This window comes from Diuraphis noxia, unplaced genomic scaffold (assembly GCF_037042655.1).
Source record: "Diuraphis noxia isolate RWA-SAM2 unplaced genomic scaffold, SU_Dnox_SAM2 contig0003, whole genome shotgun sequence".
NCBI lineage: Eukaryota > Metazoa > Arthropoda > Insecta > Hemiptera > Aphididae > Diuraphis > Diuraphis noxia.
Genome location: NW_028301713.1, coordinates 65,595,713 through 65,623,081, shown reverse-complemented (window position 1 = coordinate 65,623,081; position 27,369 = coordinate 65,595,713). Strand labels below are relative to the sequence as shown.

The 27,369-nt window shown below is 26.4% G+C and overlaps 3 protein-coding genes across 7 annotated transcripts; 1 reads left to right on the top strand and 2 right to left on the bottom strand.

Moving 5' to 3' along the window:
* Nucleotides 1-687: 687 nt before the first annotated feature.
* Rsod (superoxide dismutase family protein Rsod) lies at nucleotides 688-8,908 on the bottom strand. Of its 3 annotated transcripts, none has more exons than XM_015519993.2 (18): nucleotides 8,678-8,903; nucleotides 8,424-8,585; nucleotides 8,013-8,244; nucleotides 7,773-7,941; nucleotides 5,348-5,555; nucleotides 5,019-5,268; nucleotides 4,566-4,934; nucleotides 4,195-4,507; nucleotides 3,868-4,115; nucleotides 2,824-2,995; nucleotides 2,507-2,748; nucleotides 2,304-2,415; nucleotides 2,157-2,243; nucleotides 1,959-2,093; nucleotides 1,716-1,848; nucleotides 1,388-1,651; nucleotides 1,067-1,225; nucleotides 688-995 (listed from the first exon to the last, which is right to left on the bottom strand). In XM_015519993.2, exons 2-18 carry the CDS (start codon nucleotides 8,491-8,493, stop codon nucleotides 901-903), a joined length of 3,258 nt encoding a protein of 1,085 aa, XP_015375479.1. In that variant the 5' UTR covers nucleotides 8,494-8,585; nucleotides 8,678-8,903; the 3' UTR covers nucleotides 688-900. The 3 variants fall into 3 exon arrangements, 2 of the variants coding, with proteins under 2 accessions (XP_015375479.1, XP_015375478.1); XM_015519992.2 differs by having other exon boundaries at nucleotides 8,674-8,902; XR_016191031.1 differs by lacking the exons at nucleotides 688-995; nucleotides 1,067-1,225 and having other exon boundaries at nucleotides 1,634-1,651; nucleotides 1,917-2,093; nucleotides 8,674-8,908.
* A 1,078-nt stretch (nucleotides 8,909-9,986) lies between these two features.
* LOC107170009 (uncharacterized) lies at nucleotides 9,987-20,119 on the top strand. Of its 3 annotated transcripts, none has more exons than XM_015519997.2 (7): nucleotides 9,987-10,272; nucleotides 10,469-10,556; nucleotides 16,741-16,816; nucleotides 17,045-17,216; nucleotides 17,290-17,505; nucleotides 18,944-19,077; nucleotides 19,842-20,119. In XM_015519997.2, the coding sequence occupies exons 2-7, from the start codon at nucleotides 10,486-10,488 to the stop codon at nucleotides 19,875-19,877; spliced, it is 705 nt and encodes a 234-aa protein (XP_015375483.1). In that variant the 5' UTR covers nucleotides 9,987-10,272; nucleotides 10,469-10,485; the 3' UTR covers nucleotides 19,878-20,119. The 3 variants fall into 3 exon arrangements, with proteins under 3 accessions (XP_015375483.1, XP_089078773.1, XP_015375482.1); XM_089222647.1 differs by having other exon boundaries at nucleotides 9,987-10,285; XM_015519996.2 differs by having other exon boundaries at nucleotides 9,988-10,396.
* A 2,273-nt stretch (nucleotides 20,120-22,392) lies between these two features.
* Mlc2 (myosin regulatory light chain 2) lies at nucleotides 22,393-25,614 on the bottom strand. Its single transcript, XM_015519981.2, has 5 exons — nucleotides 25,456-25,614; nucleotides 23,222-23,449; nucleotides 22,934-23,117; nucleotides 22,768-22,843; nucleotides 22,393-22,686 (listed from the first exon to the last, which is right to left on the bottom strand). The coding sequence occupies exons 1-5, from the start codon at nucleotides 25,456-25,458 to the stop codon at nucleotides 22,539-22,541; spliced, it is 639 nt and encodes a 212-aa protein (XP_015375467.1). The 5' UTR covers nucleotides 25,459-25,614; the 3' UTR covers nucleotides 22,393-22,538.
* Between the last annotated feature and the right edge of the window lie 1,755 nt (nucleotides 25,615-27,369).

Below are 27,369 nucleotides of genomic sequence, written 5' to 3'. Positions count from 1 at the left end.
CAACTTATAATTAAATTTTCAAGCTTTTTGACCATATCAAGAATTTTTTCATGAATAAGTATTTAAAAAAAAAAATTGAAAAAATTGAAAATTAAATAGCTCAAAAAAAAATAAAAATATTTTATAATTACACCATGCAAAAAAAAGCTGATATAAATGTGAGTTGAAAACTGAATTTCATAAATATTTTCGTTTTTCTTTATTTTTTTTCCTTGGTGCTTTCAAAAACTACTGAGAATTTTCAATTTCGACCGCTCAAATGCACCAGGTAATTTAGTTTCCTTCTAGAAAAGATACTGAAATTAATGAATGAAGCATTATTTCAACTACTTACCATGTACCCAGAATCAAAAAAAAATACATTATTGTATAATTAATACCTTCATCGATCTGCTCAGAAGCTAAAAGATAACATAGGTACACTTCACATCAAATTCCTTGATTTTTTTTCAATTATTTTGAGTTACTAGTAATTTTTACTTTTGAATACTGAAGTACCAACTAAATTCAATTTCCTTTGGGAAACCACACTCAAAGTTTAAAATCGAAAACTTTTACTGTTCCAATAAGTGGTGATAGAAACAAATGTTTGTTTTTATTAGCTACATGTTATAGGGTCAATTTATTCATTAGTTAATTAATCCTTTTGTGAATATATAGATAAGATCAAATTAAAAATACTTTCCATCCAGATAAAAGGAATTTATTTAAGATATTTAAAATTTTTAAATATAACATATAAAATTGTATTTATAGACTATGGTCGTATGGTACATTATATACTTATTATGTATCCCGATGTACCATACCATAATAGAAATAAATTTTACATAAATAATAATCAATAGTCAATAATAATAAATAAAAAAAAAGAATTGTATAAAAATAGTTAACTTGAGTTTAGGAATCGACCATATAAAAAATTATGTCAAATGTAATTAATGCAGTTATAACTAAACAATTGCTTGTGATCCACATTCCTGCAGATGATATACCTTAAACAAAAAATCAATCATTCAACAATCATAATATATCAAAATTGAATCATGAAGACTATCGAATTTACTTGAAGCTAATTTTTTGTTATACACAGGACATCCTTGATATGGAATTTTTAATTTAACATTAGTAGGATAATAACCACTTATTTTTAGTGTTTGAGCAGGCAATTGTCCAATTGCTAATAGTTTACTAAAATCAGATTCCAATTCATTAGCAAGGGCACCTAATTAAAACAAATAAATTAATAACCTTGCTAAAACTTATATTTCTTTAAAGTAATTATTAACGAGAAAAGTTATGAATAACATAACTTCTATTGAATCTTGTAATGTTGATAATTATTAGACTATTATGATACTCAAGAATAATTTTTAACAAAATATACCTTTAAAATGGACCAAATATTGAATACATGCGCCATTATGTAATATTTTTGTTTTTCTACTATCTACAGTTATCATCCAATCAGGAACTCCCATTGCATTCCTCACAGCTTCAAAAAAATGTGTCGTCTCGTACTTAGTAGTTTTTCTCACATTCACATATTTAATGATGTCTTTATCATACTCAATGTTGGCACATCCTAATTTTTCATAACCATTTTTTGAAAATACGATAATCGATCTACCAATTGCTGAAATGTCTCCTTCTAAAATTGTATATTAATTTAAAAAAACTTTTTACTTGAGTATGCATATATTGAAAACTATTACCTAAAGGTAAATTTGGATCAGAAAATACCATTGAATGTGAACCAACATCAATATTACCCAAACGACCAGATATATCTCCAACATAACACCGCAAAGGTTGATCGGGCCCACATTCATCTTCATACAGCTTTACCTAATACATATGAAATTATTTATTTATAGTTAAATTAATACAATCAGTTAAAAAGTGGAACTTTTTACATTTACAACAGTCTTAAAATAAATTGTCTACATAAACTTTACATTCAATGGATCAGCAAGTTGTGTGTAGTATGGGTTCCAAAGATACCCAGCTGCAGTGCACCGAGTTCCATGATCTTTAACAGTAGCATCAATACCAACTGGGTTAACATAAATTGCCCATTTATGACTTTTAGTCTAAAGTTAAATTATATTAATTATACAACAGTCAAATTTAAATGAATGTAACTCAAAATTTACCATATTTCTATTATATAAACCTGGGTAATGTAAATTAACTTCAATTACGGTATCACTTTTACTTCCGTCATTATAAACTAGTTGAGTCTAAAATGTACAGAAAAAAATGTTCATAGTTGCATTATGAGATATCAATTAAATACAGACCATTCGTATATAACCATAAAGAAAACCATTAGGATTATGAAATGAAGCCATCGCTCTGATTTCTCGAGCTTCTGAAGGTGCATATCCTCTTTCTATTGTAGAACACACCAATCTATTAACATTATACAAACAAGATATGAAAATCATACACAACCAATGATATTATTAAACACAAATTTATTTAACTATGACGTTTTATCTACCTTTTTTTAGAAGGCATGCCATGTATTATTACTGAACGACCTAAAAATACTAATTGACCAAATAACTGAGCGTGGGTATCATTTCCAAATGTAGACAGAGTTCTAGCACCATGTATTGAGCCAAATTTCAAACTCCAATCTCCATATCGTAAACCTCCAGTCTCTTTATTACTCCATGGATCCCAAATTTCATATAAATTTGAACTCTCGCATGGCAAGTCTAAACTACCATCAACTGAATTCTATTGTAGTATACAATATATTAAATTACAAATTATAAGCTTAATATTTAACAAATTAATTTATCATACACTTACTGAATAAACATAATAATCAAAACCGCCTTGTACACCTTGGAGGTTGATCTCAAAATCAACTGGATCATACTCAGAAAGTTGGAATAATTCAATTTTACCAGAAACAGAATTTGTGTCAGTATCACTGTACCAGTCTTTTACTACAGCTTTTCGATGCCACACCTTTTCTATCCTAAAATTTATAATTAACAATTTTAATTAACCTTATAATACATAATGTATACATGTTAACCGATTTCTTAAATATTTCATCATTTATACATAGTTTTTAAAGCCAACCGGAAAATAAATATAACATTGATACAGTTAAAATCATTGACAGCGTGACCCAGCCATATCAAATATTTAATTAAATCCAGTCAAATAAGTTGAACATTAAAGGTAAACACAATAAAGTATTAAAAAATTCAAATAAATAACAAAAATATATTAATTAATTAATTTACAAAACAAAAATGTTTTGTTTTGAGCTATAATAAATAATAATTACAATTTATATAAATAATTATAAAAATTAAAATTAAATAATATTTTAAAATTTTTTATATTAATGTATAACCAATAAAAATATAAATTTAAAACCATGTTATGAATAAATTATTTTTATTACTAATATTTTAATTTGAACAAATTTCAGAATAATCTGTAAGTGACATCATAACTGCAGTACTGCACGAAAAATATTCTATTTTAGCCAATTTATTTATAAATTATTTTTACTGTATTCATACATCATAATATATATTGCACACTAATATAATTTAATTGCCAGGCCCAGTGATTTTAAAATACATATCATTAACTTTCAGGGTATAATTTCATACAACATAATTTTTTAACCATACAATATTTCGTAGTTACCATATCTAATTTTAAATTACAAACATGCAAATTATAAAATCTTTCTACTTAACAAGTGTCAAGTACTCAAGTCCCATTTACCTATCTAATAATAAATTATGATTTAAAATGAATACAATATCGTGCAAGATTTGTTAATTATTAAATACATCCACCATATAATTTCAACTATTGTAAAATTACTTTGAACAAGCTAAACGATCCCCGCGAGCTTCTGGACCATGATCACCATAAATCACCAGTGATTTACCAATAATTGAATTTATTCCAAACAATGACATATATTCATCCACAAACATATGTCTACTCACACCTATTGCGTTTAATTTATTACCGGCTATCGACAAACTATTCAAACGAGAAGATAAATCACCTACACTGCAGTATTTAAGAGATTTTCTGCATAAAGATGTCATATTATTTTTCACAACCTATTTTGAAGATATTTAATAATTACACAGAAAAAAAATTAGAAATTTAGAATCATATCAATTAATAAATTAATAATACCTTGTGAGGATCATATATAGGACCTGCACTTTTACATCGATCCATCCAATTATAAAAGTCTTTTCCCGGTGGTTGTACATTTATAGACCACCTATGTTCGTCCGAATCTTTAAGCGTTGTACCATCAGCATGAACTAAACTTTCAACTATTATTACAGTTTCGGTAGCTCCAATGTCTATAGGTTGTCGAAATACAATTCTACCAACTAGAGGGTAGCGAAAAATTGCTTCTGATGTTAAGTATGCAACTTTAGTTTGAGAATTTGGACCAGTAAATGGTAACAATGTAGTGCAAGTTAATATTTCCTTATTTCTAAAATAAAAAATATAACATTAATTTCTTTATTAAATAAAATTTATATAATATTTACATGTATAAAACTAATGATCTGTGAATAACACTATTGCTTCCAAATAGAGGTAAATATGTATCCCAGTTAGAACTATCATAGCTATATTTTCCACTTAAGTCGCCAATAGCATATTTATCTTGAGTTTGTCTTTCAGATTCAGCGGGAAATAATTTACCAGTTGGATTAAAAACTTTACCAACACCCAAACAATTATTATTTATATTTGATGGTGTCTTATACGTTTTTGGAATTAATGGCATTTCATGCAATCTTAAAGTTATATCATTTTGGATTGAATCAATTTTGGTATAAATATTAGCAACTTCAAACTTTGATTTTTGCCATAAAGTCAACTCAAGTTTTATTTTTGTTTCATTAATAAATCCCCTATAAAAAAAATAATAATATATAGTTATCCATTAATTATATGTATTATATGCTAATTTAATTATTTGAAATAAAAATAACTACTTAAGTGTAATGCTTTTTTTTAGATTTATTTGCGCACAATCTAAAATATTATCAGCTCGTTCACTATCAAACAAAACCATGTATAAAACTCTATTATCATATTCAATATCAAATGTTGCTAAATTAGTATCTCGTATCAATGATTTTCTTCCAATTTTAACTGGCCCAAGTCTAGCACTTAAATCACCTAAGCCATTAGATTCAGGATCATATAAAATCTGAAGAGCATCACAATTCAATTTTGATTTATCTAAAAAAATTTACAAAATACATTATTATATTTAATAAAAACAACATCATATTGTAATAATTATGTATAAGTAACATACCTGAAATAGATTCAAGAACATCAGTTGAAAATATTTTCCAGTTATTGGTAGTGAGCTCAGTTTTTAAACTTTTTCTATCTTCAAGATTAGTTAATATGACAGCATCCATTAAACTTCTTGATATACCAACCCAAACTATATAAATACTGCCAAAAAATCGAGTTTGAAACTTAGCTTCAGCTACTCTCAATTCTGAATCATCTTTTGCCTGTAAAAAGTTTATTTAAAAATATGGTTCTAGTTTAGTTGATACACCCATTCAAGAAAAGTTTTTTCTCGCCAGACAGATTTAAATATTTAATTATATCTCTAGTATTTTTATGTTCTAATCATTATACAGTAGTCTATACATTTAAATAATAATTAAAAAAGTGCTTTTAAACTTTAACAGTTGAATCAGTGATGAAATAAAATAAAATAAAGTTTAATTATTTTGATTTATTTTTTAACCTAATGGTCTACAACTAAATTATAATAATCAAATTCATTATTAAAATATAATTAATTATCGACACATATAATATCAAATACTATTCGATTCAGCAATAATTCTATGAATGAATAAAATATGATAATAAGTAGCTAATACCACTTAAATTTGTTTATTAAACAATATAAAATGAGCATGCCAGAGCATATTTTAAGTAATTTTCACTGGGTGGCACTTCAATAAAATTGTCTACCAGAGGAACATAGAAAGAAAATCAACTCTCCTATCTTAACAATTTTGATATAGGTTTATTAACTGTACTCTACTGAAAAATACATCTACAAGTTGTATATAGGTTTATTTATTGAGAATTTGAGATATTATTATTATATCAAAATAACCGATTTTTCAATAATATAACTTTGATAAAATAAGTAGAACAGAGTATATATATTTCTATAAGTATCTGTATTTAAAAAAATACGTGTTAAAATTTAAAATTATATGTTTGAATCTATGGAAAAAAATGTTTGTATAAATTCTTGATTTTGGTATAGCTCTGGGTCAGGTAGTTTCCTTCTTTTCTCTTTAGATTCCAGAAACTTAGCATTTTAATGACAGCTATATTATAATAGTATACACTAGGTATACAGTCAACAAACAGGATAAGATCATTACTATTTATTAATACTAAAATTCGTCCAATATGGGCTTTTATAGCAAATTACGGACCGATTGAAAAATATTTCTCGAAGGGCCAAGACTATCCAATCCGGCCCTGGACGAGTATAAGTATTTGATATTTCAATCACAGAACAATGCTATGAAATATGAATACTTCAAAACAATCGTATAAAAGTAGTATAAAATTTACCTATACAGTGTACCGCCTGTATCGCCTCGCCTGTCTTTCATCAGGAGTACAGGACGAAAATTCAAAATATGTAGAAAATTAGAAATGTTGTAATATAGCACCTTATTCCCACCCAACCTTCAATTTAAGGTGACGATTGACGACTTCCGAAGAAATTGATAGCATTGTTAAAATTACGTGTACTATTTTCGTACTACATCAGTACAACTATATCTATTCGTATTATTTATATTATCAAGAAGTATATAATATAAACAATTCCGACAAAATAGTTGTGAGCATGTGGCATGTTCTACATTCAATAAAATATTACCTATTATTGTTTATTATATAGTATGGGATAAACTATACAAGAGTTGAAAGCTTAAAATAGTTTTATGTTCTTTATACATAATAATTGACATTGGTACCTATCGGTCGTTATGAGAATGTATTAGTCAGTGGCAGTGTGGCACGATCACCCACCAGTGGGTAGCATTAAAATATCACTGGGGGGCACTAGTGCCCCGTACTTTGTATGTTAAAATATGCTATGGAGCATGCTCTTGTACACTAAAAACAGTAAAAACTGACAAAATATGTATTGAAATATGTCTTAAAAAGTTCAAAAGCATTTTTATGCAATAAAGATCTAAAACTATGTATTACAAATATGGGGATTAAAAGTAAATACTAAGCAATTTATGAAATAGCAAGAAATATCCATTCATATCTAAAAAAAAAATGTATATATTCAATAATTTAACGTTGCAATGATACTCATAGATTTCAGTGAAAAAAATATATTATTGAAATTTTGATAAAATTTTGGTAATCGTGATGTTTCAATGAAAAACTGCACATTAATATAATTAGATCAATAATATTATCAAAATTATTATAATGTGCTCAATAAAATAGAAAAATGCATAAATATTCTAAATATTCAAAAATGAAGTACCATGTATGTACCACTGCACCTTAAAATGAATAAATATAAGCATATTTTAACCCCAGTCAACTGTATAAACAAATCTAGTATTTAATATTAAAATTAAATTAATACCTAATACTAATCATACATTTAAGTAAGCAATTTATTTTATAATCCAAATTTGCTGTTAAAATAATAAAATACAAACCATAATTGTTGAGCAAATGGTATTTCCAGCATTATCTTTAAGCAACAAAGATCTATACCAAATTCCTAAAGGTCCAGTAAGTTCTAATATAGATTTTGAAATTGAAAACTGAAGTCTTGTATGATTTTCTAATGTTAATTCTCCAAATGTATCATCAAAATTTAATAATCTATAAATACATGTTTATAATTCATTGTTAAATGTGCATATTACAACAGTTATTCAAGAGAAATATATTACTTATTTCCAAGATTTTTGTCACTACACCGATCAGTTAAAATAGAATAGTCAACGGGAAATTCTTTTATTTGCCAAGACCATTGTAATGAGTTGCCAAAATTTTTTAATGAAACAGAAATTTGAATAATATCATCAATCAAAGAATGTTGGGAAAACAATATTGAGCCATGAATTAGATCTTGGGAAAATCTTGAAATCAACTGAACAGTGGTATTTACATTGTTAAATTCATCTAAAAAACAAATAATATTATTGATAATATACTAAATATACGATTTTAAAAAACCAATATGGATTAATTTTCACATAATATGGATAAATAGGAAAAATTGACGCTTATGGTTTAATTGTATTTTATTAAGTTTGTACTAAACATCTAACAAAACTAAAAAATTAAATTTAAACACTTACCATTATCCAGACTTTCACAGTATAAGTATGGGAAGATGACTAACACCAACAAAAACTTTGGGAAAACCATTCCAATGGTTGTTAAAAAATACTAATTCAACTCATTGAATCAGCATTGATTAGGAGTAAATGTTTTGGTTATGGAGTTCACATTGCCGTGCTCTTAATAGTATATACATAAAAAAAAAAACAAATTTTTATAATAAATTGTCATAGTTCAATATTTATAAATACTATAGAACTGACTTACCTACTATTATAGTAAAGTGATTACTATACAGTAGCAGTGTAGTACTGTAGTAGTGTTGTATTCTAAAACTTAGTCTTTAATATTTTTTCTACGAACTATTGGAAATTTGGAATTATCTGTGACAAGATAAATTCCAGAAGATTAATAATAATATAATAGTCCTTACATAGTTACATGACACATATATGGGATGATAATACTTATCAAGCGATCGCACTATTATAGAATATGGATATTAACACCACGGACTATGATTAACAGGACTGGAAACGAACCCTTATCATTTGAACAAGGTCTGTTACGGAAAGTTAATGAGCGATTATAGCGCTATCTATTAGTCATATATTATAAAATTGAGTAAGTCACCGAATACTGCAGTATATGAAGCTGATGAAAAAAGACAAATACAAAATATATAAGTATTTTGTACCATTAAAATATTAAATAAATAAAATATTTTATTAAAACTATTAAATATATAATTTTATTCAAAAACTGGTCATAATTATAATTGCACTTTTTTCTTATACAATATGTATAATATAAATCTAGATATTTAGTTATTTTTCAACTAATTAAAGCTAATTAATTATTGTTATAAACTTTTCATAGTAATAGTGAATATTTTATATTCATTGTGTTAAATGAACAAACTAATTTCTATATTAAATATTTTGAAATATAAAGTACAAAAATTAACAATGAACAAAAACAAAAAATATAATTTTAAAACTATAATTTGTATAATATAGTAATTATTTAACAATTTTATGATGTAGTTAATTTACTTAATTTTTTTTTTTTTACAAATGTTTTCTTTTGTTGACGATTTTGCATTGCACAATATTGCCGCATTCGCATTCTTACATAATAAACACTTATCGTTTTTACAATTTCTGAAGAATGAATATCACATGGAAATGTTATTGTATAGTTCTCTAAAATATAATTTAGAGTAATTGTATACATATTATAAAAAAATAGCTATTCATCTTTTGTTTATTTTTAGCACCATACACAAAGATTATATTTTTAGAACAGACTTTTTAGTCCGTAATTTTTAAACAATTCAGTTGTGTAAACAATAATCAAATAGCCAGGGAAATAGTATTTTTCAATGTAAACAACTACTAGTTAGTTAATTAATTTAATATTCTAATTAATATTTTTAATTTAATTTAATATTAGGTTTGTTCACAATTAACTAGGAGATGGCGCTACAATCGCTCGTTGACCATCCGTAACAAATGTGGATCATATCATTATACTGTGCACTATTGTTCGTTTCCAGTCCTGTTAATCATAGTCCGTGATTAACACTAAACTTGTTGCGTGTCGTATCTTGTATTGTCGTGTCAATACAGAATACTGAATACAGCACAACCACGGAATGGATAAGATATATTTTATTCCATTTTAAATACGCAAACAAATGCACAATTTTGATATATCTTAACAATTTTCACGTTAACAGATGGCGCTACTATTGTGCTCTCGACCCTTGCTTAAATTTCGTGGAAGTGTGGAACCGTGGAAAATATCGTAAAGCGAAAATCTGTATCCAGTAGTCCATTGTACCTAGAACTCGGAGAGTCGGAGGTAAGTGAAGGAGGTAGGTTGTTTGTTGTTGAATGTTGATCTTTATTACAAAAATAATATCGGAAACTATCGCAAGTTGAAAAAACTTTAATTAACTACACTTTCACTGTTTTAAAGAATTTCGGTAATTTTTTTAACAACAATTAATTTTTATTTAACATGCCTGTATTTAGTAAAAATGTACATTATTTTTTAGCTAAAACCGAATTTGAAATGGTAATAGAATGTAATAGAAAAGAACGAGAAAAACTTTTCAGTCAGTCTAATGGTGCTCTATTACCAGGGTAAGTTGTTATTTAGTTATTTCTTGTGGGTGTACCTATTGCTGTATGTATATTATGGAAAGTCCTATATATTTATGATGTGAAAAAATCAATAAAAATGTCTGTTCCGCGTAGGTTCAAACCTTCGAACCATGTTATATGATACGTTTGCTGACATTATAATGTATTTATGTTTTTAATTAGAGTTTTTTTTAATTATAATTAATGTTATGTTTTAAAAGAAAAATGTTCACTGTAATTAGTTGATAGTTGGTATTCAGATATGATATATAGGATTATTTTAAAAGACAATAATGAAACTACCATTTAATATCAATTAAAAATATTATATAAATTACAATATTCAAACTTAAAATATAAAAATATATCATTACAATTTATTTTTTAATGTACTGTCATAATTGATAATTATATATTATATACTCGTCTTAATAATATTCGAATAAAAGGTAATAAAAAACACAACGCATTTTTAAAATTATTTAATTATAGATGTAATTTAATGGGTATTTTATATATTACTTAATAGAATCTATTGAGTGATTTGAATGAATTATTATTTTAATTTTCTGGATTTTTTAAATTTTTGTTTCACAATTTTAATCTTTGATAATATCAGACGTATTCAAGTCTTCAAAAAATATTTTGTTTATTAACTAACTACGTAGGTGTGTTAGATCCCGAACCAATATAGATGAACAAAAACAGCTACCTATAGTCTATACTTTTATAAAATCTTGAGCAGGCAATGCAGGCTAGTGCTCCAACAATTTAAATCATAAATATCCATCGGAAAATTAGGTATAATTATTTACCTAACCTTAAAAATTTCGATTTTGTGTATAAATATATCAAAAATACTATATGTGATCAAATTAATGTCAAAACATTGGAACTTAATAATATTGAATGTAAATGCTCCATTAGTTTTAATCGAATCATTATTAATTTTATTATAATATAAAATTGATAAATTGTTCATCTATTATTCATCCTATAGCTGTAAAAAACTTAATTTTTCTCCTTTTATCGTCACTTTCACACGACAATGCTAGTATGCTCCTATCCAAGACGGCATAGCCTTTTTATTAAGCCTTTTAATCCAGCTTATTAAAAAACATCTATAACTTTGACTAGATATCTCATAGTCTCGACTCTCCAGAATATTTTTGTTTTAGTTCTATCGTTTTCTATTTTATAAAATAAGCTTACAACTCAAAGCTCAATATTAATCGGCGAAAATAATTGTGACTCTTGTGGGTACTGCCAGCTGGAGAAGAGTTTCACCGAACACTTTAACATAACAATGCCGCAATAAAAAGTAAATAATATTTCAGGGTTACAAAAAATTAAAATATTTATAAATATTTTAATATAATAATTTTTTTTCTTTTATTTATAAAAATCGATAATAAACAATTATACTACCTATATACCTATTGTTTGTGCTCATGTATACTATGTGCTCTAGAATAACAGCGGACAGGGGTATAACATGCTTATTTAAAAAAAAAAATTTTTGTAAGTATGTTATTTGTTTTGAAATTCATTGTTGTATATAATTAAACTTATGTTTATTCTGGTATATCTATATTTAACGATATTTCAAGTTAATAGAATTTTTATGGATGAAATTCGATAAAAAAAAATTAAAAACGATTACCGAATAATACGATTATTATTTTGAATTTTTATTGTACATAATTAGTTAATTTTTTTTTTTTTTGTTCTGATAAATATGTTTAACATTATAAATCTACGTTTTAATTTCATGATTTTTGGTGTTTAATGCTTATTTATTATGTATTATATAATATAATGACTATTGACTATACGAGAGTATATAAGAGCATTGCCTGCTATTACTCTATGTTATACATTATTATACTTTTACATATTAATCCGTTAAAATACGCGTAGAAAATAACGTACCTAATATAATACATTAATTATAGCCGCACGCCGTATGCGTAATACTACCGTATACCTATGTAAATATGTTTTAATTGTTTGTAATTTATGCATACCTAATATATTTTCAAAAAATGTTCAAATCCGTTGCATAATGTAAAAGTTAGGAATAGGAAGTAATTACTAATTAAATAATTCTATAGTAATTTGTTTTACCTACTGAATAGAAAATGATCCATATAGTTCGTACTTAAACTCGAATTTCAAGTAGTTTTTAATACCTATACTCATTATAAGTACATTTAAATTTGTATATAACAAAATGAACAATTTTGAAATAAACAAAACTGTGTATAATACTATAATATGACCCTGGCCTTGACAATCATAATAACATATCCTATATACTTATTAGGAGTTATAACTACATATTCAAAACTTCCATTTACGAATTCGTTATTCACTCCAAGGTGCATAGCTACGGATCACGGATATATACTTTTTATACTCTGATACCTAGTCTGATTTAGTAATTTTATTAAAAATAATACATAATGATTCCCGAAACATGCTCACTCCTTATATCCTTTAATAATGCAGTTATTTAAATTATTGAACTTTTTAAGCATACCTGAAGACATATACATTGATTTTTCATAACATCTATAATGATATTTATTCCTTATTTGGCGTTTGCTATACAAACACTACTGCAGCTTAAAATAGTAACGCTTATTTATGTATAGGTAATTTCAAATAGTATATTCAAATATAGTTTTTATTAATCTATAATTATTGCTTAAGTTTGCATATCATCAAAGCGACTTCCATAACGCCATAACATCGGATAAAGTGATCAATTTTTTATCATAAACGTTTTTAACGATGGAACATTATCATATCGAACTTACTACTTATTAATAGTTTAACTAATCTTAAATTCCTTTTTCAAATGTCGATGTAGGCGCATCAAATTTAGAAGAAAATCTACTGTAAAAAGAAAGTTCATATGAAAAATAAATTTATCACCAAAAGATAGGTACTAGTTACCTATCTATACTCATCTTATCTATACTACCTATATATATCTAGTACTAGGTACTAGCAATGCCTAGCATAATAACATTATATGACATTTAAATTTAGTAGTTATTAAAACTGTACAAAAAATTTAGTATAAGGTAATTTATATTATAATCTAAAATTAATTCTATTTAGGTTTTACGAGTATAATTTAACAATAAATAAATAGATGCTAAAATACTTTACATTGCACATTTGCACAGTCCAGTTATTTTAATTACTTATTTTCTTGTAATTCCTTGTTTTAATGTTTAAGCATGAGATTTAACACATAAAATATTATTGATACCTGCCGGCTGCAGGTAAATTAAATTAAAAGAACATTTTTCTCTGTAGTAAGTGGTTTTCTTAGATCTCACTTTTCTAATTATGTCAGCAACTATAGCGAATGTAATTAGTAATGGTTCATAGAAGTTTTCTCATAAATGATACTTAGATATTCGCTACGCATGTTGGCGTGTTATTGATTTATATTTCACCAATGTGAAAATTTCTATAAAAACAATTTAATAATATTCTTATTTATTTTTATTTATGCATTTCAATATGTAGGTAATATGAAATTTATAAAATAAGTATTTAAAGATAATAAAATATTTTTATGTCTTCACTAAACGATTTCTGAACTATTTATTATTTAACAAAAAAACGTGACAATTCTATTTAGCCTTGGTAGAAATCTCAGTCAAAACTAATCCTTTCTACATTCTACCATTCCGTGTCAACTGATTGTTATTGTTGTTTGGCCCTGGTACTGGTAGTACCAGCTACACTTACTTTCCGCTATTACACTACAATGTATAACATATATATGCCTATAAAGACACTAGTTTATGTAAAAGTATGCGTTTCCTGTCTTTTAGATTCTTACTATAAAATATGATATAAACGTAATGGTACCATCTTATTATTTTAAATATATATTTTCGTCTAACATTTATAGTATATTTTCTGTCATTGCTTATGGATTTTTAAATGAAAATGATTAGTGACACATCATAAAATATTGAATTCATGAAATAAAACTATGCCTAGGATCTATAGGTACCTAATTATTAATGTTTTGATTAGGTACATCTATTATTTTAAGTGTCATGATTAAACAAAACAAAAAAATTTATTTACCCAGACAATGAATATACTATTAATAGTATATTATTCCGTTGACTCCTAAAACTGCACATTTTTAATAAACTACAGAACAAACCCGTACATTTTTGGTAGGTTAAAACCGCATACATTTAATAGGTTAAGATCGCACAATTTTTAAAATTGTTGTATCCAAAGACCAAACATTTTTAATTTCGACACCAAAAAGGTTATACTTACCTAGATTAGATATACTTAATACTTTATAATTTATTCAAAAAAAAATGTACTTACAAGTACCTATTCAAATTTAAAAACGTAAAGCGTGTAAAATTTTTAAAGTTTGTTTGGCTGAAATGGCTTGGAAATCAATTACCGACATTTTTTAAAAACTTTAATCGATCTCAATCGGCATCATTATTATGTCTAATTAAAAATATTTTAATAATTTAATAAAACTGCAAAAAACCACTAAATACCTATTGGTAAACACTGTATATGTATACTGTATACACAAGAGACAAGACCTACTAATAAAATAATAACGAGTGGTGACTAAGGTCTTAAAACGTGTTAGCATGATTTTTGCAGTAAATCTTGTAATCTTATCTAATCCGTTAGTTAGTGTGCGGTTTTAACCACTATAGGTTTGGGGTATTTTGTTATATAATGATTGAAAAAGTGTGCGGTTTTTGTCTACCAGCTTTTTTCGGGTCAAAATCAAAAGTGTGCGGTTTTGGATGCAACTGTATATAATGAATTGTATACCTGGGTAATTAAAAATTTTGTTTGTTTAATAATTATAAAAATGTTGATTTAAATGTGCAAATTATATTTATGTTACCTATAGGTACTTATCTAGATAATTAAATTTCGTTAATAGATATAATATACATAATAACATTTATCTATATGGGTTTCCAATAAACATATCGCATTTTTCTCAAAATAGTAAATTATATTTATATGTGTGTTATAAATGTTCAAAATATACAGGGTGATTCACCTAGCATGCTAACCCTCTTTTTCTTTCAATGATATAGATATTTAAAATTGGATCTTTGGAATTTTTATATAATTAAATATCATATTTTTGAATTCTTAGGATTTTTATAATTTTTAAGGAGTGTCCTGTGTAAATACAACTTTCTAATTTTCAAATTAGAACCCCTCCCCCCCTCTTATTACACTGTAAATTATTCAGCCAATAATTTTTCTAAAAATTTTGAAGAATCAGAATCAAAATTCATATAAGTAATTTTAAATTATTTAACTCTGTGTTCCAAGGATAAAAGGTCCACGGTAATTGCCGAGGGCCGGCTAATGGATTTATAAGATATGAAGATTTGAAAATGCTAGTTAATTAAGTATGAAATTACGTGAATTTCGGATAAGGTACAAAAATACATTTATCCATCTAATACCTAATTCACTTCATAATTTACAGCAAAAAGGGCCAAAAGGGGGTTCTCTTTTTAGAACAGAAGTTCGTATCACCATAGGACACCCATTAAGTAATACAAAAAAACTCAAGAATTTGAAAAAAATGACTTTGAGGTACTTACGTTTAAAATTTCCAAAAAACGGAATTTAAATAAATAAATAATTATATAAAAAAAATGGGTATCAGTATACTTAGTAAATCAGTCTATATATTAATAATAAATAGTTTATTATTATATATTTGTATTTTAATGTGTACAAAAACATATAGAATAGCTCGCATAAGCTATTTTAATATTTCAATCATAGATTTTTTGAACCGATAAGAATTGTTTCCCTTTTTATTCATCCAGACATAATTAAAGCCCTTTTAGCAGGTAAAAATGTTTATTATTCAGTACTAAAAGTAGGCAACATAGTGGATTGGAAAATCGATAAGTTTAGCATAGTGTTGTTGTGTTATGTTTCATATAGTTCCCTACCTTGATTTTAACATAATATTAAGATTTAAATTTATATCGTCTAATTTAATTTTAAATATTACATAATATACGTATTACGTGGAATATATAGTATATAGGTATCTAAATTTAACCACAATTATATAGATACACATAAGAATATTCATATAAAATATAAATTATTTTATATTTTTTAGTTACACTGGCCATTGTCCAACATTGAAATTCCGTTTTGGGAAACGATATGGAGCTAATACTTTAGACATTATTCAGGTTTGAATTTAGAGAAACTATTACCTACCTATATAATATTTTTATTTTTTTTTTAATGTTTTTGTATCGAAACGACCCCAAGGTCTTTATAGAAGTCTTTTCACTTTGGGAGGGGTAGAGTGTATGTAGGGGTGATCTATATAATATAAGATGATTTGTTTAATTAAAATTTTGATTTTTAATTCAAATATATTGGTACATGGTTTTAATTGGTTTCATAAATTTAAGGAACTTCGTGAAAAAGGTGTGTTAAAACAATGTGATTTAAAAAATGTGTACCTGAGAGATAGCCCATTAGATGAACTACCTCCAAAATCAAATAAAAACGATTTAAAAATTAATATTGACAAAGAACAAGAAACAGTCAATAATTATCAAAGATATATTTTAGGCTATACCGGTAAATTTATTTAATACCTATAGAAATTTACTAATATACTTATATTATTACTAATATATTGTGTTAATTATAGGATATATACCAGGAATGCATTTTCGGTATGGCAAAACTTTTTGTAGACTTGCTCAAGAATGTGAAGACAATATGCTTGTCAAATTATCGTCAGAACAAAGTCGACAAGCTATCGATAGACCTGTTCGTTTTTTGCCTCCAAAAATGGTTCCAGATAAAGCCAACATGCGTTTACAACATACTTTGAATAGATATAAAAGAAGCAAAGATTTTAAAGGTAAACGTTATGTTACAAATGTATAATAATTAGGGCCAAAAAACCAAAATATCTATGGTTTTTTTTATTAAGTATATCATTTTATAATTGAAAACTTATGACTTACAAGTTATAACTTTATGAATATAGTGACATTTTAACCATGTATACATATGATATGATAAGTTTTTTAGTATTCATTTTTTTATAGATTTATTAAAGAAACATTTAGTTATACTCTTATACTAGAATATATAAGGGCACAACACGAAATTTCCTAAATTATATACCAAAGGATTGATATACAATATACATATATATATATATATATATATACATATAAATGTATATATATATATAAACAAAGGTTGAAAGGTGTCATTACTTCATTTAGGGAAGAGAGCTGGGGAGGTCTCTAGGTCAGTGTGCAGGGGTTGCACCCCTTACTTTTAAAATAATCCCAATTAGCTTACCAAAATAGTGAATCACATATAAAACATAAAAACAATACTCATTAATTATAATTCAATTTAAATTGTATTTTAATATTACCTAACAAATGAAATTAATAAACATACAGCATATACTATATCTATTATCTGCAATTAATCAAGTAACAGTTATTTTCATCTCTCAAAAATTGTAAACAGTCATATTACGCACTGCATAGGTAGTGAAAAACTATTGATTGAATGATTAAACGATAGAACCTCCAAGGCTCCAACCTATAATTTTGTAAAAGTATATAAGTTAATTATATTAATCTAATAGACGCTGTAAACGTATATTCTAAGGTCTAAACTTAAAAATCGCAAGTATCCGCTTTTTAAAAATATATTACTTTTGTTCGTAAAAGTAATAAATATGGAACATAAAATATGTAAATTAATAAAAGTAAATATTATGTTCGTTTATTTTGTTATTGCATTACATTTTTCTTCTAGATTTTAACGCATTACTAATATTATTACTTATTTCTTACTATATTAGTTTCCACAGGTTAAGTAATCAATTATTGATAATCTTTTGGATTTTAAATTATTTTTCACGGTTTATATTTATATAATCCATGGTCTATGGAAAAAATTAAAAACGGGACAATTTAGATAGGTAAATCGTATATATTATATTTATCTGTGGATTGGTAAAATTTAAAAATGGTGTACTTGAAATCGTTGTACGTAAGAAAAAAAAAATTGAAATAACACCCTTGATATAATATAAGTATACTTGTATACATTATTGAGAATACTTATTGTAATTTTATAGATAGGCATATGTATATCATATTATATTATTAAATAATTAATACTGTATTCATATTTTACTTGCAAGTATGAGTTTCAGTAGTTCTACTACTCTACTTTTTAAAATAGTTTTTAATTCAATTTTATCTTGCTTATATTGTATGTAAATAATTAGGTACCTATTAATAATATTAATATTTTTTTTTTATTAGATCATAAAGTGTCTTCTGAATTACCACCTATAACTGGTTATACAGGTCATATTCCAAGACTCAAAGTATCTAATATCTCAGTGAGCTTACCTTTTCATCACTCAGCCAAACTTGGATTGTCGGTCTTGAAACAAGTAAAATTATACATAATAATGTATTAATAAATTACCTGTTAACAATATTATATTTCATTGATAAAGTGAAATTGATATTTTTACTGTAAATTGGTCGTTTAATAAAAAAAATTTAATGGGAACAAATAAAATACGAAACAATTAATTACTTAATAATTAATTTATGGACATATTTTAATTGTAACACTTGAATTTAATTACAAAAACGGTTTTCAAATTGTATTAATCACACATAATTGTCTAAAATCTAAATAGATAATCGTCATAACTCATAAGACTTATTTTATTTTATCAAGTTATAAATAAATAAAAGCATTATCGCAAAATCTCAAACAGTTAGGTAATAAAATACAATTTCAATTCAGCGGTTCAATATATTATATAAATATTATAGTTTTAAAGGTTACAATTCAATTTTAGTTGTAATTTGCAAATTATTTTGTTGTTAAAAATATGTATAATTTTAAATTTGTATTGTTCAGTACTTATTGTAGAAATCTAAAAAAAAATTTAGTGGCATTTTAAATTTCTTCAAAACCGGATTTATAAAAAATTACGATTTTAGTTATTATTTTATGATTTAAAAAATATTATTCGTTGGCCCTTGAATTTTGGTGTCCGGAATGTGATGTGCTATATTATATTATGTCAATAAAACTTTATAAATGTTTTTACATATAAATTTCATCTTTTTATTCATGTGTGTAAATATCTAAACTATTTTAAATGAGAAATCATAAAATTATTTATCAAATATTTTTCAGGACAACGGAAATGCTGTCAAAAAACACACTAGATAATTTGTAAAAAAAAGTTGTTTATTAATTGTTATTATTTATCTACTAAGTAGATTATTTTAAAAATAGTTTTTCTTGAATTATATTTATATTGAGTAACACGTTAACACATTTGTTTTTGTTTATATATATTATGCAACTAGTTACCTAAATATTAATATCGATCGAAACAAATTGTTGTAAATGTTTAATTGAAAAATTAATGGTGTCAATTTATTTATTATGAATAAAATCTATTTAATAATTTTATGTTTTTTTTTATTTAAAGACATTTTATTTTATCAATATTATAGGTAAGTAAATCTGAATTTTTTCTTATGTATCTATAGGCACCAAAAAATGGATTAGTAAAATTGTTCCCTAGTCTTTTCTAAAAACTGTTTCTAAACTGATGAAATTTAAAAGAATCATTTCATTAAGATACATTTTTATTTTTATTTTCATTTGAGTATATTTTATTTATGCATTTTTTAGTATGTATACTTTTTTGAAATGGGTACGGGTGAGAGAGCCGCATCTACTACCTGCTACATTATCTTAGGACGTCTAGCGTCTTCAGGATAAATATACAAGATACAACTTGGGGTTGTAAGTGGGCGATTGTAAACTCTCCCGATTTTAATGGCATGTAAACTTTCCCGATGGTAAACTCTCCCGGATTTAGTCCAATACTACCTGACGGGAACATGTAAACTCTCCCGAGTCTACTTTAGTACTACTAAGCTAGCTGGGCAGCATAGGGTATTATTCGTTTTACACAGTTAGAATTGGTTGAGCCATTATAGTCGATATCGTTTTAAATATTTAAATTAAAAATACTTTAACGGTAATTAAATATTTAAATGACAAATGCAGGTTAACTCAAGATAAATACAGATTAAATACGGTAATACAATTCATAATAAAAATTATAATCACAATCTCTGCAGTGTAACTAATTCATAGGGTAGCAATAACATTTAAAAAAAACTCTGGAGAGTTTGCACATTTCTCTCAGGTAAACATAATATTGACCCGGGAGAGTTTACACATTTCTTTCAGGTAAACAAAATATTTACCCGGTACTCGGTAGAGTTTACCATCGGGAGAGTTTACTAGTTTTAAAAATCGGGAGAGTTTACCACCGCCCTTGTACGTGATAATCGATAATGATTATACACAAATATAGGTATTTTGACCTCTCGTCAGTGGCGTGCTCAGTTTTTTAAAAGGGGATGGTATGAATGTTTGACTATTCTCTGACCACGTAATACATTCATTGTTCAACATATATTTTATACGACAAAAATAAATCAAAAGGACGGTGCTATGACACCCTCATCCCTTCGTGAGCACGTCACGTCCCTACAATGGCTTAATTAAGAATTTGGTTTGGCGTTGGCGGGGGGGAACATATATTTAACAAAATTTGTAAGTCCCTGCCTCTCGTAATACAATTTTATCAACAGCAGCTCGATTCGACAAAACAAAGAATAATTTACCACTTACCATCAGGCCACTTCGTCATTGTCGCCAATTGACTATAGTAAATTGGTTGTGGGTATAATCGTAGAATATTATTCTATTAAATTTAAATTTAAACAACTATATAGATATAGGTGAATATTAAATAACACTGGCGAGACAGAGCAACAGTAGCAGCGAGTGATTTGTATCGTCACCTTCTTGTATTTTTCGTAGCACTTCGACGTGGCTAACAGAACCAAGTGGCCGTCGAACAACATCGTTTTGTAAATCGTGTCTTGTTGAATTGCGTCCAGAACAGATGGATACAGAAGTACTTGCGGCGACTTCCAACGCGTTACTTTGGGACGTCAGGTAGTACCGGGACTTTAAGTCCACGATCGGTGGGTAGACACGATCAATCTTTCGAACACCGACACCTGTTGTCAGCACACCATACAATTTATTGCGTTGGGTGCACTTACGTAGTTACGTGACGAACGACCAGGCGTTAGCGTCGCTAATTTAGCGATCATCAACCGGATGCCGCGAGGGTGTCTTGACGAGTAATAATAATAATAATAATATAATACTGACAGTTCTGAGTTCATTCCGGTCGCCATCGACGTGCACACCAAGCTCGGAGAGACGTTGTATCACAATATTGTGAAACAATTTTGTTTTTAATTTAGAAAAACCTAACCTAAAGACAAAAATGTTTGTCCATTGTTAATGGTTATATACATATAATGTATCTAATATATTATATATATATACCTTCGGCTTATATATAGAAAATAAGTAAGTCGAGAAAACCATTAGTGACAATAGCGTAGATACACATTTCCATTAATATTAATGTTTATATTTAATATTTGGTATTTTGGCATATTTTTATGCACTCAAGTCTCGAATACGACAAATATCGATAGAATAATAAAGTTAGGTGTTTTATCATCTCTATAGAATCAAGATTAAATTACCTATATATTCATGTAAATATGCTAGAAATATTTTTTGCATAATATGCAATAACACACTATATTATAAGAACAATAACAAATAAAATACAAAGTTATGTATAGAGAGGATTTCCTTTTTATTTCGATAATAACTTTCATCAAACTTTTCATTTGTGATCTACCAATTGATACACAAGTTGGGCAAAATCAGGGATATAAATAAATTAAAAACTGGTTATTGATTTAAAATAAATACAAATTATTCGTCGTCACCAGATCCCAAAACCATGGAGATAAGGTCTTCGGTGTCGATCATTCCTTTTTTGTCAATTTCCATGTTGTCAAAAGCATCTTTGACTTCTTGGGCCGAGAATTTGTCACCCCAGTTCAATAGACCATACCTCAGCCTAAAATATACGTTAAAACGATTTAAATTATCGGTTATTCTTGGGCTTTAAACATTTAAAATATAATATATAACTACTTACTTGTCACTGTCGATTTTACCATCGACATCGAACGACTTGATGGCAGCAATAACAGTCTCATCATCGTCGGTTTGGCCTAATAAATACATAAAATTACAATATTAGTTACGTAATAATTTAATGTAATACCAAATCTTATAGAAAATATTTAGAACAGTTCACTGACCTCCATCAGACATTCTAGCTGCGAATAAGGTCAACAGTTGGGTGAAGTTAACTGGGCCAGAAGCTTCGCTTAACATAGCTTCGAGTTCTGGGTCTGTAACTAGTTTGCCCACTTTGTCCCAAGTGGCTCTCAAGTCCTCTTTGCCTAAAATGCCATCTTTATCCCAGTCCATCATCGAGAAACCCTATTCAATGAATTATAAAAAATTTAAGATAATCATTTTAAAAATCACAGTTGTTTGTAGTCTATATGACTTAATATGCATTTAATGGAAGAGGCTATATTTACCTCTTTGAATTCGGCCACTTGTTGGGTTGTGAACATAGAGAACACATTACTGCCAGACCTTCGGACTTTCTTGGATGAACTTTTACGGCTGCTGTGTTTTGTGCTGGAATGAGAAGGAGGTGCTTCGGGTTCAGCGACTGGTGCTGGTGGTGGTACTTCTTCCGCTGGTGCGGATTCTTTTGGTTCTTCCTTCTTTACCTTCTTCTTCTTTACCTTCTCTTTGTCAGCCTTAATAAACAATGTAAGTTTATAATATTTATATGTTATGTCTATCAAAAAAAAAATTTAAATAAATCTTTGACTTAAAATTATTACATATTTACTGAATAATATTCCAACAAATACAATAATGTACCCGAAAAATGTTTACTGTTATTTGATACAAAATACATTTAGATATCATCATAATTTATATAAAAAAAATAATAATTTTCAGAATATTTATAAAAAGACCGAAGTATTAAAAACATTACTCTATAAGATCATTTGAAAATTATGCGTTCTAATTTATAACTACTTAACAAAATGTATTTATATACATCTTCAGTATGAGGATATGAGGATATTTCAATATAGTATCATATTTGAAATTGAATAAGTTAAATATGAATTCACGAATGCATTAATATTGCATATCTTATGTGTCAGTAATATATTATTAAACAGTCTCTTTTAAATTTTATAATTTTTGTTTTTATAATAGTCACCACCATTATTATTTCAGGCAGATGAGTTCAATGAAGTTCCCAACTTTACAAATACCCACTACGTAATTTGGGAACTTGCCAATATGATGTCATGTACGGTGCCATATTCTAAATATAAACCTAGCAAAGTCTAGATAATGAACAAAACTTATTGCCAACTTTATACTTGATCTAACATGTTCAAAAATTCCAATTTAAACAAAAATGTCGAATGACTGAAATAATTTTTGTTTAAGTACATAAGGTTTAGTATACAAGAGTATAGAAACTTTCACAGTAGGTAGGTAATTTTTATCATAATTAATATTCTAATTAAAATTATTTTAAAATTAGGTTAAATAGATATAATTAATTGATTAATATACGTCTGTAAATATATTTTATTTTAAACTATTACAGTATATATAGTATAATGTATTTATGTTAAACATAATACAATTAATAAATAGAGAAAATCGTGGTCTTAGAACTATTTATAAAGAAATCTGTTTTAATATGATTATTTAAGTTTATGTTTGGTCAAGTTGTTAGACAAAATAAAGATCGATTAAGGAAAATACATATTTAAATTTAATGGGTGTAGTGGCCGGGCGCATCGTCGCCAGTTCGAATCCCGGTCATGGATGGCGTCGCTTTCTGGGCAGTTCATGCTGCCTGGAAAGAGAGGCTACCCCCCTCCCCCACCCTGGCATGGCAGAAACCTACAGTTCCCATTCGAAATTCTGCCAAAAAAATCCACTAGTGGTTCAAAACCAACAGTTCCCTCCCCGAAAGTTCCACAGGCTAATGACCCCCTGGTTATCGAAGCCACAACCCTCAATAAAAAAAAAAACATATTTGATTTAACATTGGACTAGATTTAGGTACCTATTTTAAAAATAACCAAACATTTCAATACACTTTTAAAACAAATATTCATATGTTTGCCATTTGATGGATTTAATTTCATGATATATTTAATATTTTTAGAAAGATTTTAATTTATAATGTAAAAATATCAATACATAGATACTTAAATAAAACTTCTTAGTTCTTAATTTCTTGTTATTATTATTCAAAACCAAATTGAACTAGAGTATTTTTTTTTTCATGATGAAATCCAAAATAAAATATTTAATTAGTTTTCAGGATCATTGTATCCTAATAATAGTAATAATAAAACTTACTAGACATAATTTAATAAAACTAAATAATAATAACGAAACCCCAATTACTTATTTGAATACCTATAATGTATTTAATATGGTATATTCAATATATAATATTATACTTGATGTAATATTATTTATTATAATATATATAATATGAAGATTATTCAATTAAGTTAAGTCTAGACATCATAATTTATTATTTCAATTATTAAAACTTATTAGTTATTTTAAACGATAATTCAACTTGACTTTTTTTTAATACCTAACTGTCGAAACTAATTGTATTGTTATACAAACTTTAAATTTAAAATACTAAAACTTATTATGAATAATTTTAAAATATTAGGTAATATAAAGAATAAAGATGTGTACTAACCATTTTGTTTGTTTTCTGTAGTCGTTATTAATGCCAAGAGAAGGTGAACACTACTGAGCTACTGGGCCCAAGCTACTTGCGGTTCTCGGATCTTGGAGGTTTAAAAATACAATATGTATCGGCTAGCGAAACACTAAACTTAGCCATACTCAGTCATATGGCGTTCGTGTTATATTTAAGCTCACATTTGCTCCCCACTTGTTCCTTTCTATTAACTACGCAAATTGTCCTATTACAATTTTTTTGGCATCTCTATCACAACATTCTCATATATACCTTTAGAAAACGAATAACTTTCTCTAACACCCTTAAATTATAGGTTAATGTTTTCATTTGATCTATTATTATTACTCGAATTTACCATCTATATAGGTGACGTTATATTACAAATTGTTAATATAGGTACAACCAAAATGTTGATTTGCTTATATTATAGGTAATTACTTTTTTTTTACAGTTATTTTCAATAATTACTTGTTTTATTTATTAATTTATAATTTATAAACAATAATAAATTTAGTACCTACACATTTTTGTCTGATAAACAAATTATTTCACTATTGATTTGATCTAGAAAATATTTTGAAATGGTCTATTATAATATTATAATTTATTTATTTACTACCTATATTTTTTGAGTAATTATATCTCATAAAATAAAGAATAGACTTTTTTATATTATAATAATAACAACTACCTACATTATTTACATTTGCAGATTTTGATATAGTCATATACATATTATACCTACCTATATACGACATAGGACGTGCACTCGTAAATAATTTTAATAATTACCTATAGACAGGGTTTGGCGAGATACTAAACAAAAAGTATCATGATACATACATTTAATATAACAAGATACAGGATACTTTTATATTTCATAATATAGTCAATACGTACTAATTATAAATTTATAACTATATATAATATGAATACACCAAAATTAATTACATCTTAATGTGTACTTGTATAATATAGTTCATTTGTATAATTGCTTATGGACTTATATGGTCTGTAAAAATTGAAAAATTATTAATGAATAAATAATTTAAATTGGTTATGGTTTTATGGACTTACGATTTATAAGTTATCTGTATAACTGTAGATACGTGTATACCGTAAATGGGCTAAGGATATACGGGCACCTTAATTTAATTTTATATTTTTCAAATTATCTCACAACTTTACAAGTTATAAAATTGTATGGTACATTTTTTTGTTATCGTTAATTTCAATTCGATTGCACCTGGACAATTTTTCGTAAAAACTTAAAACACTATCCGTAATGAAATTATTTGACATCAAAAAGCGAAAAATCTTGGTCAGTACACATTTTTACAATAATAGTATATTGTATCTTTTAGCAAAAAAAAAAAAAAAAAAATACAAGATACTAGTATAAAATGTATCATTATATAAGATATAATAATAAAATACAAGTTACAATTTTATCTTTAATATTACCCAACTCTGCCTATAGAGTATTAGTGTAAATGTATAATACCTACTTATCTTTAATACTTGTGAAAGAAACTTTACTATCAAGCAATTATATCTAGCGTATTACTCTATTATATTATTACATTATAATTTAATAGAGATATTCATTTATGATTTGATTCGGAAGTATCATTCCTTACACAGTTACATAGGTATAAATGTATAATAGTTTTTGAGTGTGCAGAAGTTTACTTTGTAGCATTTAAAAGCACTAAGGCATTAACCTAACCTTTATACAGATATCTCTTACTTGTTCATGATTGAGGCTATTTTGAAAATGTTTAAGTAGGAGACTAAAGAATTATATTTTATTTAAGTATTCTTATTATTTCTTAATAATTTTGTAGGTACTATTATTATCAATTATAAATATTTACCAAAAAATTACGTTCGTGTATATTTACAACA

What these genes read in the sequence shown, in the direction of transcription:
- Rsod (XM_015519993.2), bottom strand. Translation starts at nt 8,493, where the DNA reads ATGGTTTTCCCAAAGTTTTTGTTGGTGTTAGTCATCTTCCCATACTTA. An exon ending in TTTATGGTTATATACGAATG is followed by an intron (nt 2,244 to 2,303) that starts GTCTGTATTTAA and finishes TGTACATTTTAG; the next exon opens with ACTCAACTAGTTTATAATGA. An exon ending in ATATTTGGTCCATTTTAAAG is followed by an intron (nt 1,226 to 1,387) that starts GTATATTTTGTT and finishes TGTTTTAATTAG; the next exon opens with GTGCCCTTGCTAATGAATTG.
- LOC107170009 (XM_015519997.2), top strand. Translation starts at nt 10,486, where the DNA reads ATGGTAATAGAATGTAATAGAAAAGAACGAGAAAAACTTTTCAGTCAG. An exon ending in AATGGTGCTCTATTACCAGG is followed by an intron (nt 10,557 to 16,740) that starts GTAAGTTGTTAT and finishes TATATTTTTTAG; the next exon opens with TTACACTGGCCATTGTCCAA. An exon ending in ATATATTTTAGGCTATACCG is followed by an intron (nt 17,217 to 17,289) that starts GTAAATTTATTT and finishes TGTTAATTATAG; the next exon opens with GATATATACCAGGAATGCAT.
- Mlc2 (XM_015519981.2), bottom strand. An exon ending in AAGTGGCCGAATTCAAAGAG is followed by an intron (nt 23,118 to 23,221) that starts GTAAATATAGCC and finishes TTCATTGAATAG; the next exon opens with GGTTTCTCGATGATGGACTG. An exon ending in AGCTAGAATGTCTGATGGAG is followed by an intron (nt 22,844 to 22,933) that starts GTCAGTGAACTG and finishes TGTATTTATTAG; the next exon opens with GCCAAACCGACGATGATGAG.